Source organism: Erinaceus europaeus, chromosome 7, assembly GCF_950295315.1.
Source record: "Erinaceus europaeus chromosome 7, mEriEur2.1, whole genome shotgun sequence".
Taxonomy (NCBI): domain Eukaryota; kingdom Metazoa; phylum Chordata; class Mammalia; order Eulipotyphla; family Erinaceidae; genus Erinaceus; species Erinaceus europaeus.
The window spans coordinates 111,879,973-111,897,863 of NC_080168.1; the positions used below are offsets into that span (position 1 = coordinate 111,879,973).

Sequence of the window (17,891 nt, forward strand, 5' to 3'; positions counted from 1 at the left end):
ACTGGGTAAATAACAAGAGTGGGGACAGGGACAGGGAATAAAGCCATGCGCTATCTTTAACAACGGTAATGGTGTCTTTCTTTATGTAGAATTTTAAGTTTTACATAGTCAAATCTGTATGTGGCTTTTGGGTTTTTGTTCTTCTTCTTCTAGCGTTTGCCAGGGTTTTTGTGATACGCTACCTCAAGATTATAAAAATATTTACCTGTATTACCTTGTGCTTTTCTTGCAGTTGTGTGAGTGTGTGTGTGTGTGTATGTATATATGTGTGCATATATTATTATTTTTTGTACTTGTGTATATACTGTTTATGTTTTTGTCTTAGCTACAGTTTATTTTTTAATTCATTTATTTTTTAAATATTTTATTTATTAACGAGAATGATAGAAGAGAAAGAACCAGACATCACACCGGTACATGTGCTGCCGGGGGGTTGAACTCTCGATCTCATGCTTGAGAGTCCAGTGCTTTATCCATTGCGCCACCTCCCGGATCACGTACAGTTTATTTTTGTGTATGGTGAGAGGCGGTGAGAAATGCCAGACTTAGAGGAACCACTATTATAGTGGGAGACGTTCCAGCCTAGAAGTCAGGAAAACAGATCGAGGTTCTCTCCCATGGCAGCATTGTGATCTTGAAAAAAGTAATTCACCCTCTCCAGCATCATCTTGGAAAGGAGGATGATTATATAAATAACTTGTTGGCTGGGGAGGCAGCAAAATTGCTATCCAAAAAGATCTCCATTCCTGAGGCTCCTAGGCCTCCGGTTCAGTCCCCAGGACCACCATAAACCAGAGCTGAGCAGTGCTCTGGGAAAATAAATAAGACCTCACTGGGTTAATTTTCAGCACTTGATCAGATGAAAAGGGGAAGAAAAGAATCTTTTGCCAATATTAAGATATCTTTAAAACAGATTCTCCCTTTACACCAATAAAATGTGAGATGCAAGTTATTTTTCAGTAGATGAAACAGTTTAGTAAATAAATGTCTGTTTGCCTTTGTGTAAGACCTTGGGTGAAGGGAGTAGTAGGGGTGGTGCTGGACTTGTGGAAGGTGGTGGGAATGAATATTTTTTGGGGGGTGCCTGTTTTCTCTTCAGTGTTAAACTTCATCCCTCTCCCAGAAATTCACTACTGAGAAGGGAGACGGTGCCTCCTATATAACTGTGGGTATTGATCAGAGTGGTGTCCATAAGTAGTATCACAAAGATTCGCTTTCTTTTTTCTTTCTCACTTGTAAACCTTTTATTTATTATTGGATAGAGACAGAGAAATTGAGAGGGGTCTCTGTGCTCAACCAGGTGTGCCACTGCCTGGCCCCAAAACAATGATTTATTTAAAAATATATTTTAATTTATTTATTACTAGATAGAAACAGAGAATTTAAGAGGGGATGGGGGGGATAGGTAGAGAAACAGAGACACCTGCAGCCCTGCTTCACCACTTGTGAAGCTTTGTCCCTGCAGGTGGGGGCAAGGAGCTTGAACTTGGATCCTTGCATGCACTTAACCAGGTGTACCACCACCTGGCCCTCTTTCTTTCTTTCTTTCTTTCTTTCTTTTTTTTTTTGCCTCCAGGGTTATCGCTGGGGCTCCATGCCTGCATTGCTCCTGGAGGCCATTTTTCCCATTTTGTTGCCCTTGTTGCCCTTGTTCTTATTATTTCCATTGTCGTTGTTGTTGACTAGGACAGAAAGAAATCGATAGAGGTGGGGGAAAAAAGAGAGGGTGAGAACGATAGACACCTACAGACCTGCTTCACCACTCGTGAAGTGTCCCCCCTGCAAGTGGAGAGCCAGGGGCTCAAACCAGGATTTTTATGCGGGTCCTTGTGCTTCACACCCTTGTGCGCCTAACCCTCAGCAGTAGCACCCCACCCCTGAGTCCAACGTTTTATCCACTTGTAACATCCTAGGCTGTAAGACAAATTCTTGGAGAAGGTTGATAGAGATAGTAGGGATACGTTATAGAAGGTTTAGACAACTTAAATACTATGAGGAAGAGATAACAGGAAGGAGAGTTGAAGAAATGAGGAAGCAAAGGAAGTCGTATTGATTTATTTGCTTATTTACCGGAGCACTACTCAGTGCTGGCTTAGGGTGGTGCTGAGGATTAGAACTTGGGACCTTTGATGCCTCAGGCATAAGAGTGTAGCCACTGCAACACCTTTTGGGTCTCGAGAAAAGAAGTTTTTAGGCCAGTGGCTTAAACGGCATCTCAGTAGAGCTGATTTATTTTTATTGCCACCAGGGATATTGCCAGGGCTCAGTGCCAGCACTGTGAATCCATCACTCCCAGAAGCTGTTTTTCTTTCTTCGTTTTTTTTATTAGGACAGATAGAATTGAGAAGGGATGGGGCCAGGTGGTACACCTGGCTAAGTGCTCACATTACAGTGCGCAAGGACTTGGGTCCCTTGTCCCCTGTCCCCACCTACAGGGGGAAGCTTCACGAGTGGTGAGGCAGAGCTGCAGGTGTCTCTCTCTCTCTCTCCCTCTCTATCTCCCCCTTCCCCTCAACCTCTATCCAATAATAAACAAACAAACAAACAAACAAGCAAAAGAAAATGAGAAGGAAGGGAGACAGAGTCACCCAGAACCTTAGGTATGGAAGATTCTTTGTTTTCTTTCATTCATTCATTCATTTATTTATTTATTCCCTTTTGTTGCCCTTTTTGTTGTTGTTGTTGTTCTTGTTGTCGTCATTGTTGGATAGGACAGAGAGAAATGGAGAGAGATGGGGAACACAGAGAGGGGGAGAGAAAGATAGACACCTGCAGACCTGCTCCACTACCTGTGAAGCAACTCCCCTGCATGCGGGGAGTGTGGGGAATGAACCGGGATCCTTCTGCCGGTCCCTGCGCTTTGCGCCACGTGCGCTTAACCCGCTGCGCTACAGCCCAACTCCCAGATTCTTTGTTTTCATGGATGTTTGCATGGACCTCAGACAGCATGATTTCACTGCCCTGGACTGCTTTTTCATTCATAGAGAGAGCCAGAGAGAGGAAGAGATGTCACGTCACCGGGGATTCTGCTGCTGCACCTTCTATGTGGTGCCAGAGTTTGAATCTAGCAAGGCAGACGCTGTATCCTGTGACCCAAAATAGTTCCTTTTTTTTTTTTTTTTTAAGATTTATTTATGAGAGAATGAGAGAGGAACTGAGAGAGGAGGGAACCAGAGGATGACTGGCACATGTAATGCTGGGGACTGGACTTGAGATTTCATACTGAAGAGTCCAACACTTTTACTGAACCACCTCCTAGGCTGTCCCTTTTTCTTTTTCTTTTTTTCTTATTCAGATAGGGAGATGCAGCACTCAATCTGCCTCCGCCGCGCCCCCCCCCCCCCCCCCCCTCTCGTTTGTCTGTCTCCATGTGTGACTGGTGCTCGGCCCTTTGCTCAAGTGTCTGGTAAGCCCTGGCTGGCTGACTGTTCACAGGAGCCAGGTACCGGCTGTAAGGTCCAAGTATATGGAGTGTGGTGATGACCTGTGGGCTTACTGATGGGGAGAATGTGTGAGGACTGAAGTGAGAGTGCCAGCAAGGCCCTTTCTCTGGAGTACTAAAGTCCAGAGAGGAGCCTTCAGTTTCCTGTACCTGGAGAGCTGACCCTTGACCACAGGCCTTGAATGCTAATTGGGTGAAAGGAGCTGGTTCAATATGTCACCTGCTCATAATCCTGCTGTCTCCAGGGCCTCATCCTGGTCTTCTGCTGTACCTGGTGTCCCTAAGTCCTGGCCTCCCTGTTTCAGTCACTCCAGAGAATGAACCTCCCGCACCTTTGCAAATGGAGGGGAGGGGAGGTTCCTGGCTGAATGGCTCAGAGCATGAGCTCAGCTGGCCTTCATGCCAGCTTGCATCTAGTCTCCGTGTTTTCTGCTGTGTCACCCCCCACACCTGCTACTATAGCAGTGCTTTCAATTCCAGAGTCTTTTTGGACTTTTGACCCAAACCAGCTTGTTTACTGTATGCATCACCCTCTGCAGACATGCTTTCTGCCTTTTGCTAAATCAGTTACCACTTGTCATCTACTTTTTAGTCATGCTTGATTTTTTTCCCCCTATAGCATTGCAGCACTGCTCAGCTCTCAGTTCTGGCTTATGGTGGTGCTTTGGTTTGAACCTGGGACTTCAGTCTCAAGCATGGAAATCTTTTTACTATACTCTCTCCCCAGCCTCATTAACTGTATGTGTGTGAGAAGATTTATTTGTGTGTGTGTGTGTGTGTGTGTGTGAGAGAGAGAGAGAGAGAGAGAGAGAGAGAGAGACCGACTAGAGCATCACTCTGGTATTTGCAGTACTTGGAACCAGTGCTTCTAAGTCTGGTGGTCTTGCTTCTGTCCCACCTCCTGGGCTGCCCTATCTACTTTTTTTTATCTTCTCACCGTTGACAACTCTCATGTTTTACTCCTCTTCTCACTTGCTTTATTAAAAATCCACTAATGTCACTGCCAACTATCAAAAATCTAGATATTCGACCAGAAACTCTAATTCCAATCTTTCCCTCACCCTGGCTATAAAACCTAAAGGGAAAGTGTTGGGTGGGCTGAATCGGGAAGAGAGGAGTGAATACTGGATGACATCATATGTAGGTGGGTCTTGGGAGTCAGGCTCCGAAAGGGAGAACACCAGGTGGAACTTGGACTACAAGTAATGTGCTGCACCAAAGCAAAGGACTCTGGGGAAGGGCTGGGGGGGGGGCGGGGAGGTTCTAGGGTGGGGATGAGAGTTTTTTGCTATGTGGAACTGGGAAATTGTGCCCAAATGTAGACAGCTGTGCAATAAACCGTTACCCTTCCAGTTAAGCAAAGCAAAGAAAAACTGTGGTCCAGGAGGTGGTGCAGTAGATAAAGCATTGGACTTTCAAGTATGAGGTCCTGAGTTTGATCCCCAGCAACATATGGACCAGAGTGATGTGTGGTTCTTGTTTGTTCCCTTTCTCCATATCTCTCTTTCTCTCTCTCTCTCTCCCCCATACCTCTCATTAGTAAATGAAAAAAAATTTTTTTAAAGAACAGAAAAATCCACTCATGTCATTTTTAGTGGCATTTCCAGGAGGCATAGTGGTAAGCAGGTGCATTGGACCCGCTGTGTAGTTGGCATGAGCTCCAGGAACATGAGTTTATAGCAGTCCCAGTTCAGATGGCTACAAGGTTTCCACTAGCAGAGGCCAGCAGGCCTGGTGGATTTGGTAAGAGGACTGGCTAGTTGGATTGGAGGTTTGCCAGGTGTAGAAGCCAGGGAGTTGAGAATATGCCTTGCGGTCTAGATTGTGTAAGCGAAGGCAAGAAAACAGGAATTGATAATTAGAGGAGTTTACGAACTAAAGGTCCCATAAGGTCAGAAAAATCTAGTAAAGTGTTTTCACAAATCATACTTAGTCCAGTTGCAGGAGGAGGGTTGTTAATAAGAGAGCCTCCCCCCCCCCCCTTGGGCCAGGTTCTTGCTTACACAACAGAGAAGAATTAGAGGGCATCAGGACCATCAGCCTCTCAGACGAAATGTTTAATAACAGAAGAGAAAAGTGAAGAGATGGAGGGGATAGCACCACCAGTATGGCAACAGACTGATGCCTGAGGCGCCAGAGTTTCTAGGTTCAACCCACTGAGCAGTGCTGTGGTGTGTGTGTGGGGAGGGATAGGGGTGGGAAGTGAGGAGACAGCCTGGGAGATAAGCATCTGCCTTCTGCTCCCAGCAATGGAGGCTGCAGGTTTATATGGGTTTCCTCAAACCCTCCCCCTCTCTTCCTGCCACAGTAATTGGCTGAGCTTACTCAGGTGATCTGTGACCGGCTGGGTTCTCTGGAACACTCCTGGGCAGGGGCAGTTGGCCTTTATGATCAGCTTGGCCGGGTGAACAGACTTGGGAAAACTTACAGGAGTCCTGATTGGGAGACTGCAGAAGGCCTGTCGCTGGTGGAATTTTCCAGCCACTAACAGATTCCCCTTTTGCCTCCATTCAGCTGGCCCACTCTGCCCAGTAACCTCTATCCTACTCTAACGTGGACCCCCTCCCCCCCACACCAAATAGTCTGAAGCCTTGTAATCTTACAAGGACACAAGGGCCACCGACCTCCTCTTCTGAACTGCTTCCTGCAGGGTGTGAGCATTAAAACAAGGGAGTGATCCAGACCAGTCATTGCTTCTGTACTGTCTTGGACTGGGTTGGAGGGTAGGGGGTTTTGAAGTAGATTTGAGCTTCCAGGTCCAGGGGATGTTATCAGGTTGGTTCCTTACTGGAGAGGTTCAGACCCTTGCTAGAACATCATCTGAAGGCGAAATGTCTGTTTTCAGAGGGATGCAGATTCATCAAGGAGGGAAAATAAACAGGAAGCAAATACTCGGAATAGGAAAAGGAGCCTGAGTGGTCCCCAGAGGGGTAGGAACCAGGTGAGTAGAGGCAACGCTAGATTTATTATCTGCCAGGTGGAGTCAATAATGGATGGGACTGGCCTTTTCCAGGTGAGTGTAGGCATTTGGCCTGGTCAGAGATCTGATGTCTTTTTCCACCTGAGCCATGTGGTTAATGTAAGTGCAATGAGTTTCATTCATCACTGCACACGTACCACCCTGCTGAACTAATAAGTTATCCAGGGCTAATCAGTTCTCTGGCCATGTTAGCTAGTGAATCCAGGGACCTAGACAGTATGGTCAGGGCTTTCCCTGTCCTGTGATCTGGTCCAAGTCTCCTAGTGTCTTACTGAGAGTTTTTCTCTCTCTTTCTTTCTTTTTCTTTTTTTTTTGGCCACAGGATTATCTATCACTGGGGCTTGGTGCCTGGACTATGAATCCAACACTCCCTGTAGCCCTTTTTTTTCCCTCTTCTATCTTTATTTGACAGGACAGAGAGAAATTGAGAGCAAAAGGGGAGAGGGAGAGGGAGAAGGAAAGATAGACACCTGCAAACCTGCTTCACCACTCGTGAAGTGTTCTCCCTGCAGGTGGGGAATGAGGACTTGAACCTGGGTCCTTGTGCATAGTGATATGTGTACCACCACCTACCCCCTTACTGAGGTTCTTTTTTTTCCGCCTCCATTTTGTTGCTGTTATTATTGTTGCCATTGTTGTTGTTGGGCAGGACAGAGAGAAATCAAGAGAGAAGGGAGAGAAAGACAGACACCTGTAGACCTGCTTCACCGCCTGTGAAGTGACCTCCCCCTCCCCGCAGGTGGAGAACCGGGGGCTCAAACCCGGTCCTTGTGCTTTGTGCTGTGTGTGCTTAACCCACTGCACTACCGCCTGCCCCCCTTACTGAGGTTCTTTAAAGTGATTCATGATAAGTAAAAGCTCATGGGTCTAGGAATGCCACCATTGCTCCTATTCTTGTTCCAGTCATACTGCAGGGAGCCAGGAAATAACTCACTCGATAGAGCACATGCTGTGCCATGTGTGAAGCTGCAGTTTGAGTCCTCAAGTACCATAGGAAGACACCATGAAAAGTGGAGTAGTGCTGTGATGGCTCTTTGTGTCTTTTGCCCTCTGTCTGGAAAAAAAAAAAAGTGTGTGTGCATGTGTGTGTGTGTGTGTGTGTGTGTGTGTATGTGTGTGTGGTCTGCTGACAGTGGTGAAGTCATTTAGGTGTGAAGCCCTGACAGCAGAAGGTGAGCATGGGTGGGTGTTTGGGTGTTGTTAAAACCAGTGGTGACTACAGCACCTGTTAGGGCCTTTCCTCATTGTCTGTTATGCCATCTGTACACACATAGGCCAAACCTGGTCTTGAGTGAGACCCTCCTACTCCCCCCCAGTCTTTCTGGGAGTCTCTTTCCCCCTGAGCAAATGCACATTTATCCAAGTGAGCAGAAAGCATCTGAATAAACTGTGAATTGGAGTCATTAAAGAAGCTGATGAGTTGGCAGGAGAATTTTGTACTCCTCAGGGACAAGTCTCGTGACAGTGCCTTCGTGGGGATAAGAACTTCCCACCAATAAGACCAGTAGTATGACCACAGAGGTAATATGGTGATGATATGGGCCATTCAGCCCCACTGCTGCCCACCTCGAAGTGGCATGGGTCCACATAGGCTGATTGCTACTGCACTGAGACAAGTTGAACAAGGCAGTGACACCAGCCAGTGGCCCTCTTGTATTCTGGCACAGGTGGAATGACCACGTGGGCTGCGGTTGGGCTTGACATTGACTCTGCATGCTGCTGCAGGTGGTGCCGGGGAGCTTATCTGCCAACGTCTCCAGCTCTGCTGACTTCTTTGCTTCATCATTCTCTTGTTGCTAATAGCCTTCTTGCTTTTTTTTTTTTTAGTTTTTATTTATTTATTTACTTATTTATAAAAAGGAAACATTGACAAAACCATAGGATAAGAGGGGCACTACTCCACACAATTCCCACCATCAGAACTCCGTATCCTCTCCCCTCCCCTGATAGCTTTCCTATTCTTTATCCCTCTGGGAGTATGGACCCAAGGTCATTGTGGGATGCAGAAGGTGGAAGGTCTGGCTTCTGTAATTGCTTCCCCGCTGAACATGGGCATTGATAGAGTGATCCATACTCCCAGTCTGCCTCTCTCTTTCCCTAGTGGGTCGGGATTCTGGGGAAGCGGAGCTCCAGGACACACTGGTGGGGTTGTCTGTCTAGGGAAGTCTTGTCGGCATCCTGCTAGCATCTGGAACCTGGTGGCTGAAAAGAGAGTTAACATACAAAGCCAAACAAATTGTTGAACAGTCATGAACCTAAAGGCTGGAATAGTGCAGATGAAGAGTTGGGAGGTTCCTCCATTTTGTAGATAGCTAGTAGGCATATTTTAGTTATATTCCAAAGGGCCTGTGACTATACTAGTGTTTGCTTTTTTTTTTTTTTTCCCTGAGATGCAGGTGGATCCAAGTTATTGTCTGGGGAGATGATGTCATGGCTAGAAAAGGGACCAGAACTGGATCAGGGAATAGAGTAGCTCCCCAATATGGGAAAGGGGTATAAATATTGTTGACTATAAACCCCATCGATTTGATGTGATCTGGGGCCCATATTCAGCTTAGGAGCCTATGTGACCTCTGCATTCCTGTAGATCTGAGCTCACATTCTGTGGTCATGAGTAGGAACATTTCAAGCTGCCCCAATATCAACCCATCTTCCTCAGGTGTAGCATAGATTATGCTGTCCATCCTCCCTTCAGAGGATAGAGCATTCTCTACCATTGTTGATCCAAGGTCCTATGGGGGAAGCCTTCTTGCTTTTAAAAAGAAAAGTTCTGCAGGCAGAGACTTTCCTCTCAGGCACCCAGGACAGGAGTCTGTGTGGGGAATGAGGATAGTGATACCTCACATCCCTTCTTTTCTTTTTTTCATGTAGAAGGCAAGAGACACAGAGAGAGAGAGAGAGACAGAGGGGGAAGTAGAGACATTATAGCATTGCTCCATTGCCCCTTGGTATGGTGCTCCCATGTGGTGACCGGGGGCTTGAACTTGAGTCCCCCTGCATGCTAAAGAGTGTGCTGTACTGGATGAGCTTTTTCCATTTCTGGGGGGAAATGGAGCCGGGTGGGGGAAAGGCTCTGGCTTTCTCTAGCTTGTTTCTAGCTTTCCTTTCTTTTATATATTTTTTTATTGTACTATTTTTTTAATTGGGGAATTAATGTTTTACATTTAATAGTAAGTACAATAGTTTGTACATGCATAACATTCCCCAGATTCCCATACAACCCCCACTAGGTCCTCTGTCATCCTTCATGGACCTGTATTCTCCCCACCCATCCACCCACCCCAGAGTCTTTTACTTTGGTGAGATATGCCAATTCCATTTCAGGTTCTACTTGTGTTTTTTTTTCTGATCTTGTTTTTCAACTTCGGCCTGAGAGTGAGATCATCCCATTTTCGTCCTTCTGTTTCTGATTTATTTCACTCAACATGATTTTTTCAAGGTCCATCCAAGATCGGCTGAAAACGGTGAAGTCACCATTTTTTCACAGCTGAGTAGTATTCCATTGTGTATATAGACCACAACTTGCTCAGCCACTCATCTGTTGTTGGACACCTGGGTTGCTTCTAGGTTTTGGCTATTACAAATTGTGCTGCCAAGAACATATGTGTACACAGATCTTTTTGGATGGATATGTTGGGTTCCTTAGGATATATCCCCAGGAGAGGAATTGCAGGATCATGGGGTAGGTCCATTTCTAGCCTTCTGAGAGTTCTCTAGACTGTTCTCCACAGAGGTTGGACCAATTTACATTCCCACCAGCAGTGCAGGAGGGTTCCTTTGACCCCACACCCTCTCCAGCATTTGCTGCTGTTACCTTTTCTGATGTATGACATTCTCATAGGAGTGAAGTGATATCTCATTGTTGTCTTGATTTGCATTTCTCGGACAATCAGAGACTTGGAGCATTTTTTCATGTTTCTCAGCCTTTTGGATCTCTTCTGTGGTGAATATTCTGCCCATGACCTCCCCCCATTTTTGCATGGGGTTATTTGTTTTCTTGTTGTTGAGTTTGGCAAGCTGTTTATATATTTTGGTTATTAAACTCTTGTCTGATGTATGGCATGTAAAGATCTTCTCCCATTGTGTGAGGGGTCTCTTGGTTTGGGTAGTGGTCTCTTGTGCTGTGAAGAAGCTTTTTAATTTGATGTAGTCCTATAGGTTTATACTTGCCTTAGTCTTCTTTGTAATTGGATTCGTTTCATTGAAGATGTCTTTAAAATTTATGCGGAAAAGAGTTCTGCCAATATTTTCTTCTAAGTATCTGATAGTTTGTAGTCTAACATCCAAGTCCTTGATCCACTTGGAATTTACTTTTGTATTTGGTGAAATACAGTGGTTCAGTTTCATTCTTCAGCATGTTTCAAGCCATTGTTTCCAACACCATTTGTTGAAGAGACTCTGCTTTCCCATTTAATAGTCTGAGCTCCTTTGTCAAAGATTAGATGTCCATAGGCATGGGGGCCTGGCTTTCCTTTCTAAGCAGTGACAGTGGCTAACAATGGCATGAGGTGGGCAGGGCCATCATCTCCTCTGCTGATCGTCTCTTCAGGGCTTTGGGGAAAGCGGCCCTCCAGTCAGGTGTGCACACTCCTGGCCCCGGGGTCCAGGCCCTCGGTGCTTATGAGAGAGATGAGCATAATGATTAAGGAGCTGGGGTTTAAGAGTCCAGCATGCCTGTCTTCAAACCCAACGAAACCACACACTGGCTACGTGATCTGGACAAGTTACTTCATGTAATGTTTCTGAAACCTCAGTGCCTTCATCTTTAGATGTGGGTAAGACATTGCTCTCAACAGTTTTGACGATTAGAACAATACACCCTAACTATAGAGTGTGGTGGCGTGTGTGCTTCAATGGGTGCACTTAATGACACCTATTTTTTTCATATTGATTTATTCCCTTTTGTTGTCCTTGTTGTTTTATCGTTGTAGTTATTGACGTTATCATTGTTGGATAGGACAGAGAGAAATGGAGAGAGGAGGGGAAGACAGAGAGGGGGAAAGAAAGACACCTGCAGACCTGCTTCACCACCTGTGAAGCGACTCCCTTACAGGTGGGGAGCTGGGGGCTAGAACTGGGATCCTTAAGCCGGTCCTTGTGCTTCATGCCATGTCCGCTTCATGCCATGCTACCGCCCGACTCCCCATGACACCTATTTTTATTACTGTCTCTCCTTCATGCCTCGCAGCTTAAGCCCCACACATCTGCTACCCATCAGGGGAGCTGGAGTGAGAGCTGGTGAATCACTCAAAGCAATGGGCCAGCTCTTCCATTTGTTCCCATCCAAGAGTAGGGCCACCATGGTCCTGTGGACCTGTGTTCCCAGATAGTGTAGCGACAGTGCCCATGGGGAGTGGAGTGCACCAACCACTTTGAAGAGGGCTCTTCCCTTTCCAGATTTTCTTGATCCTCTTGCCTCCTCATGTAGGGGCTTTCCTCAGAACTGGTGTTTGCCCATCTCCTCGGCCATCTGACTGAATCTCCTCTCCCGTGGGGACCATCCCGTGGGTTCGTCTGTACCTGAACTCTCACATCTGCTTTCTGTCCCAGCCCCTCCTAAGAGATCTGGGCTGACTTCCTCTCATGAGCGTCTGTAGTCCTCGGAGACCCCACTTGACTTTTTAGATAAATAACTACTCTGCTTGCCGTTCAGCTTCCCCTTTCTGCATCCCTATTTTTAAAATATACATATTTTATTTACTTATTATTGAACAGAGACAGAGAGAAATTGAGAGGAGAGAGGGAGATAGGGAGAGAGACACCTGCAGCCCTGCTCTACCACTTGTGAAGCTTCTCCCCTGCAGGTGGGGACCAGGGCCTCAAACCCGGGTCCTTGAGCACTTTAGTGTGTGTGCTTAACCAGGTGCGTCACTGCCTGGCCCCATTTTCTTTGTTTTCGGGGCATGATTATCTCCCTTGTCCACTCAGGCTTGAAACCCCAGCATTATCTTGGATTCTCCCTTCTCTCCCAGCAGTGACCCCAATGAGTGGCCCAGCCCACTGATTCCCCCATCCCTTCCTACCACCAAGTGTGGTTGGCCCCTTGTTTGATTTTCTGCAAAGACCTGCTAATTCCTCTGTGTCCCGGTGCTGTAAGTTGACCACCACCACCTCTTCCTCTATATTTTTGCTTACTTATTTTAATGAGAAAGATACAGAGACCAGAGCACTGCTCAGTGGTGCTGGGGATTGAACCTGGGACCTCAGGGCTTCAGACATGAATGTCTTTTGCATAACCATTGTGCTCTCTCCCCAGCCTGTAAGCTGATCTTAGAGCATCAGTTTCATCACATTTCTACCATAGAAGCTCTCAACAACTCCCTCTTTTCTGCAGGAAAACAAAAATTTAGTCAGAGGGCTTGACTGGCACCCACCTCCCCGTAACCTCATGTGGCTCTGCCCACCCTGCCTTTGACTCCAGTTTTTTCCCTTTGTAAGATCTTTCCTCCATCCAGCTGCTGACGTCGCAGGCACATTCCCTGAATAAGCTCAGGGCACACCACCCTACCTGGACACTCCTCTGCCTTCCTTTTGCCCAGAAGGCCCTTATTGATCCCTTCCTCTCTTTTCCTCTATACGGCTGGGATCAGCACGTCTCCATGCAGCTCAGTCATTCTGTGAGACAGAGATAGTGGCTCATCTTGCACACAGATGGTGTCCAAGTAACCACTCCCTGTTCATGAGCACCTGGTTCTGCAAGGTGCAGGATCACTTTTTTTTTTTTTTTTGCCTCCGGGGTTATTGCTGGGGCTTGGTGCCTGCACTACGAATCCACTGCTCCTAGAGGCTATTTTTTCTCTTTTGTTGCCCATTGTTGTTATTGCTGTCCTTGTTGGATAGGACAGAGCGAAATGGAAAGAGGAGGGGGAAGACAGAGAGGGGGAGAGAAAGATAGACCCCTGCAGACCTGCTTCATCACTTATGAAGCGACCCCCCTGCAGGTGGGGAGTCGGGGTCTTGAACCAGGATCCTCAAGCTGATCCTTGCGCTTTGCGCTTTGCTTAACCCGCTGTGCTACCACCAGGCCCCCAGGATTACTTGTTAAACAAAACGCCTCCCCAGTGTAACCTACTTTCCTTCCTGCTTTGTGAGAGGACTGTAGAAGTCAGGGCAGGTGGCCCAGGAGGTGGCACAGTGGATTATGTGTTGGACTCTCAAGCATGAGGTCCCAACTTTGACCCCCTGCATCACATGTGCCAGAGTGATGCTCTGGGTGGAGGGTAGATAGCATAATGGTTATGCAAACCAGACTCTCATGCCTGAGTCTTCAAAGTCCCAGGTTCATTCCCTTGCACCACCATAAGCCAGAGCTGAACTGTGCTCTGGTAATAAATAAATAAATAAATAAATAAATAAATAAATAAATAAATAAATAAAAATGAGGGAAGGAAGGAAAGGATTAGAACAGTTCAGAAGAAACTAGGGGCTGGGATGCACAGAAGGCTAACCTGTGAGCCCCCTGAGCCATTTCATTTCCTCTGGTCTCTCAGGCTCACTCCGTTTCTAGGGCCTGCCCCCACTGTCCTCGTCTCCCTGCCAAACCTTCCTCATGTCCCCTCTCTGAACCTTTTGACTCATGGTGGGAATTCCCTCCCCCTGCTGTCTCTCTCTGCTCCTGTCAACCCTGAAGTTAACGTGGCAAAATGTGGAAAGTTTTTGCCTTTCACTTCGCCCTCGCACCCCCGCTTTGTGTCAGCTAATGATTATTCAGGGGACTTGTCTGAACTGCCGTCCCTATCCCAAACCCCTGTAAGTTCTCTTCAGGGCAAGGGTCATGAGCGTTGCCAGGGTCATGTGGCTGCCGCCTATAGCTCACTCGCTCTGCTGCCCTGAGCAGAAAGGTAAGCCTCCTGTTTGGGCCTTAGGTGTGCTGTGGACAGCAGATTCCTCCTGCGCAGTGCTCTCTCTGTTTCTCCTGCCCGTTTCCACGGGCTCTCTTCCGGCTGTGCTCCCATCTGTTCAGGGACTGTTGACAATGAGCTAGGACTGGGACCTGAGACCCGTTATGGGGTTGGAGTGCTTCCTCATTAGACCAGCAGCAGTACACAGGGTGAGCAGGGAGTCACCCCTGCTCTGCCTGCAGGTCTCTTCCTGATGGCTGACTCCAAGCCACTCCGCTCCCTCGATGGGGACACCATGGCTGCAGAAGCTTTGCTCCGGGATGTGTTTGGGATTGTCCTGGATGAGATCATCCGGAAAGGCACCAGTGCCTCAGAGAAGGTGGGTGCTGACTCCCTCCTCCCCGTCCCTGTTCTCCAGACCTGGCTCAGGACTTCTCTCCCTGAAAAGGCTTCTCCCCAGAATTGGTACTGTGTCTCCTCAGGTCTCGGGGACTAGACTGTGGGTCCGAGTGTGTGTGTGTGTCCTTGTCCTTGTTCTGTGTGACTTTGAGAATAGCCCTTATGAATTCATTTGAGTGCAGGTTGGTAGTGCCTTGAGCCCGTTGAGATGTGATTTGAGCAGCAGTCACTGGGGGTGTCTGGCACCCCAGCAGATGTCCCACTTCTCCTCCCAGGTGTGTGAGTGGAAGGAGCCAGAGGAGCTGAGGCGGCTGCTGGACCTGGAACTTCGGAGCCAGGGGGAGTCCCAGGAGCAGATCCTGGAGCGCTGCCGGGCGGTGATCCGATACAGTGTGAAAACCTGTGGGTCCCGGGCCCTGGGGGCGGGAAGAACGCCTGAACTTCGCATCCGGCCATGCTCTGAGCTCCCTGCCCCCATCCTCAGGTCACCCCCACTTCTTCAACCAGCTCTTCTCAGGGTTGGACCCCCATGCTTTGGCCGGTCGCATTGTCACTGAGAGCCTCAACACCAGCCAGTGAGCCCCAAGCCCTCCTCCCCGCACCCCACAAAGGATTTGGGTTTGTGGGAGCGGTGGTTTAGCAGTAGGGGCTTGGTGTTCGCCTCTCCCCATATCCTGGGCATCTCCACAACAGAGTCTTTTCCCTTAAGCTCTGAGGGCACCTTATTCTCATGCCTCCAGATCCCACCTTGTTCGCGTTCCCGTTCCCCTGGTCCTCCCCACCACCCCCGCCCATCCCATTGGACCTTCCTGGTTGCCTCCTTTCTCGGACTCCTCTGAGTCAATGTGTCAATATGGCCCTCGTGATCCCTTTCTCACTGTCCCCTGTCCTGGCAGGTACACGTATGAGATCGCCCCTGTGTTTGTGCTCATGGAAGAAGAGGTGCTGAAGAAGCTCCGCGCCCTGGTGGGCTGGAGCTCTGGGGATGGGGTCTTCTGCCCTGGTATGTGAAGAGGAGGGAGGGGCCTGTCTTTGGCCTTTTTAAGGGCTCCTCCTCTCCTCCACCATTCCCTTGCTCTCAGCTGGCAGGGAGGGATGGCTTCTCTTTGTATCTTCTCCAGCTGGGCGCAGGCCAAGCCAGAGAGAGGCTGCCCAGTCCCGTGTGTGCCTGCATTTGCCAAGCAATCCATGGGATCAGCGCTTTAGTGCCTGCTCTCCGTCTGTCTGGCTGGGGGCTTTCTAGGGACAGCCGTGGGAACGAAGGTGTCTAGTGGGGGGGGAGGTCTGCATAACCCCAGGACTGTTCTGGGTGATCGCTATGCCATTTGAGGCACCCTGGGGGTGGATGGCCTGCCAGCCAGTGGCTTCTGTGTCTCTGATCATTCTTCCAGGTGGAAGGTCAGGCCTCCCTTCTGACGCTGTGCTGCTCCCTCTTGCTCCCCACCCCCCCTCATAACAGGTGGCTCCATCTCTAACATGTACGCTATGAACCTGGCCCGCTATCAGCGCTATCCGGACTGCAAGAAGAGGGGCCTCCGGGCACTGCCACCCCTGGCCATCTTCACATCCAAGGAGGTGGGCAAGAGGCACGGGCCTGCATGGACTCCTGGTTCTAATCTCTGGATGGCTGGGTGGAGACCCTTCTGGTCCTTTTTTTTGTTTTATTTATTTATTTATTATTGGACAGAGACCAAGAGAAATTGAGAAGGGAGGGAGAGATAGAGAGGGAGAGAGAAGGAGATACCTGAAACACCACTTCACCACTTATGAAGCTTTCCCCATGCAGATGGGGACCAGGGGCTTGAACTTGAACCCTTATACACTGTAATGTGTGCACTTAACCAGGTGTGCCACCACCTGGCCCCCCTGGTCCTCTTCTTGCCTCCACCCATGTCCTTTAGAGCTAGCCCACCCCTAGCTGTGTAAAGCTCCCAGCCCCTCCCCACAGTCAGTGCTGTGTGCCTGCTTCCCGTGGGCCAGCACTAAGACCTCCTTTGGGTGTGTCAGAAATGTAGAAGCCCAGGCTCCACCCCAGACCTGCAGGGTCTGAATCTGCATTTCACCCAGACACCCCAGTGGTCACCGGTAAAGTTTGTTTGAGAAGCCCTGAGGCACAAGATCTCATCGATGGTGGCTCCCCTTTGTCCACCCACTCCACCGGTCTCTCCTTCTTGCCCTTTCACCCCAGCCTGACCTGCCCTCTGCTTTCCTCCACAGTGCCATTACTCCATAAAGAAGAGTGCGGCTTTTCTGGGACTCGGCACCGACAGTGTCCGGCTGGTCAAGGCGGATGAGAGGTGAAGGTCCTTCTGTCCACGTGGCTGCAGCCCAGCTTGGCACAGTGTATCCTTCCACTGCAGAAGCTCTGGCCTCAGGCCCATACCTCTCATGGACTTCTCTCCCCTCTCTGTCCTCAGAGAAGTGCTGCTTCTGTCAACTAGTGCCAGCTGGAGTGTCCCCTTGTCCCCTGAGATCTGTTTACCTCTCTGAGGGAGAGGCCAGTGATGTGGCCTCTGAACTGCTAACCCCACAGCACCCTGCTTGCAGCAGCCTGCCTCCCCGCCTAGAGAGCCTATTGCTTCTGTCACTCGGTTTTCTTTTCTAGGGGGAAAATGATACCCGAAGATCTGGAGAGGCAGATAAGTCTGGCTGAGGCTGAGGTGAGTGAGTGAGGGCTGCTGGGGCAGGTCATCAGGACAGCCGTGTCCATTCCTGGAGGGCTCTCTGGCCGTGTGGACTGCCGCTGCGTGATTTTAAATGCACCTCCCCACTGGTTGGAGTTGCACTGCTAGGATTCACAATTATACAGAATTCTGTGCATTCGGATAGTTACTGGGACAGAGTATAAAATTAACAAAATACGGGGCACACTTGGTTTAGCGCACACATGACTATGCACAAGGGCTTGGGTTCAAGCCCCTTATCCCCACCTGCAGGGGGGAAGCTTCATGAACAGTGAACTGTGCTGCAGGTCACTTTCTCTCTCCTCCTCCACCCCTCTCAAGTTCTCTCTGTCTTTCTCCAAAAGTCAAAAATTAAATTAAAAAACAATTAGGGGCCAGGTGGTGGCACACCTGGTTGAGTGCACATGTTACAATGCCCAAGGACCAGGGTTCAAGATCCTGGTCTCTACCTTCACGAGTGGCGAGGCAGTGCTGCAGGTGTCTCCCTCCCTCCCACCCTTTCTTTCTCCCCTTTCCCTCTTGATTTCTCTGTTTATATCAAATAA

General features: G+C 48.7%; 1 protein-coding gene across 5 annotated transcripts in view; it reads left to right on the forward strand.

Annotated features, from left to right (window-relative positions):
• The window catches only part of CSAD (cysteine sulfinic acid decarboxylase), a 35,599-nt gene that overhangs the window by 3,606 nt on the left and 14,102 nt on the right, over positions 1-17,891 (forward strand). For 2 of the 5 annotated variants that reach the window (XM_007518193.3, XM_060195281.1), the window contains exons 1-8: positions 14,198-14,263; positions 14,506-14,642; positions 14,938-15,064; positions 15,147-15,237; positions 15,559-15,665; positions 16,122-16,237; positions 16,880-16,959; positions 17,268-17,322. In XM_007518193.3, the coding sequence (XP_007518255.3) occupies positions 14,215-14,263; positions 14,506-14,642; positions 14,938-15,064; positions 15,147-15,237; positions 15,559-15,665; positions 16,122-16,237; positions 16,880-16,959; positions 17,268-17,322 (762 nt within the window). In that variant the 5' untranslated portion in view covers positions 14,198-14,214. Of the gene's footprint in view, positions 1-14,192; positions 14,264-14,505; positions 14,643-14,937; positions 15,065-15,146; positions 15,238-15,558; positions 15,666-16,121; positions 16,238-16,879; positions 16,960-17,267; positions 17,323-17,891 lie in introns of those variants that run through there. The other 3 variants (XM_060195279.1, XM_060195282.1, XM_016186047.2) reach the window with 2 other exon arrangements.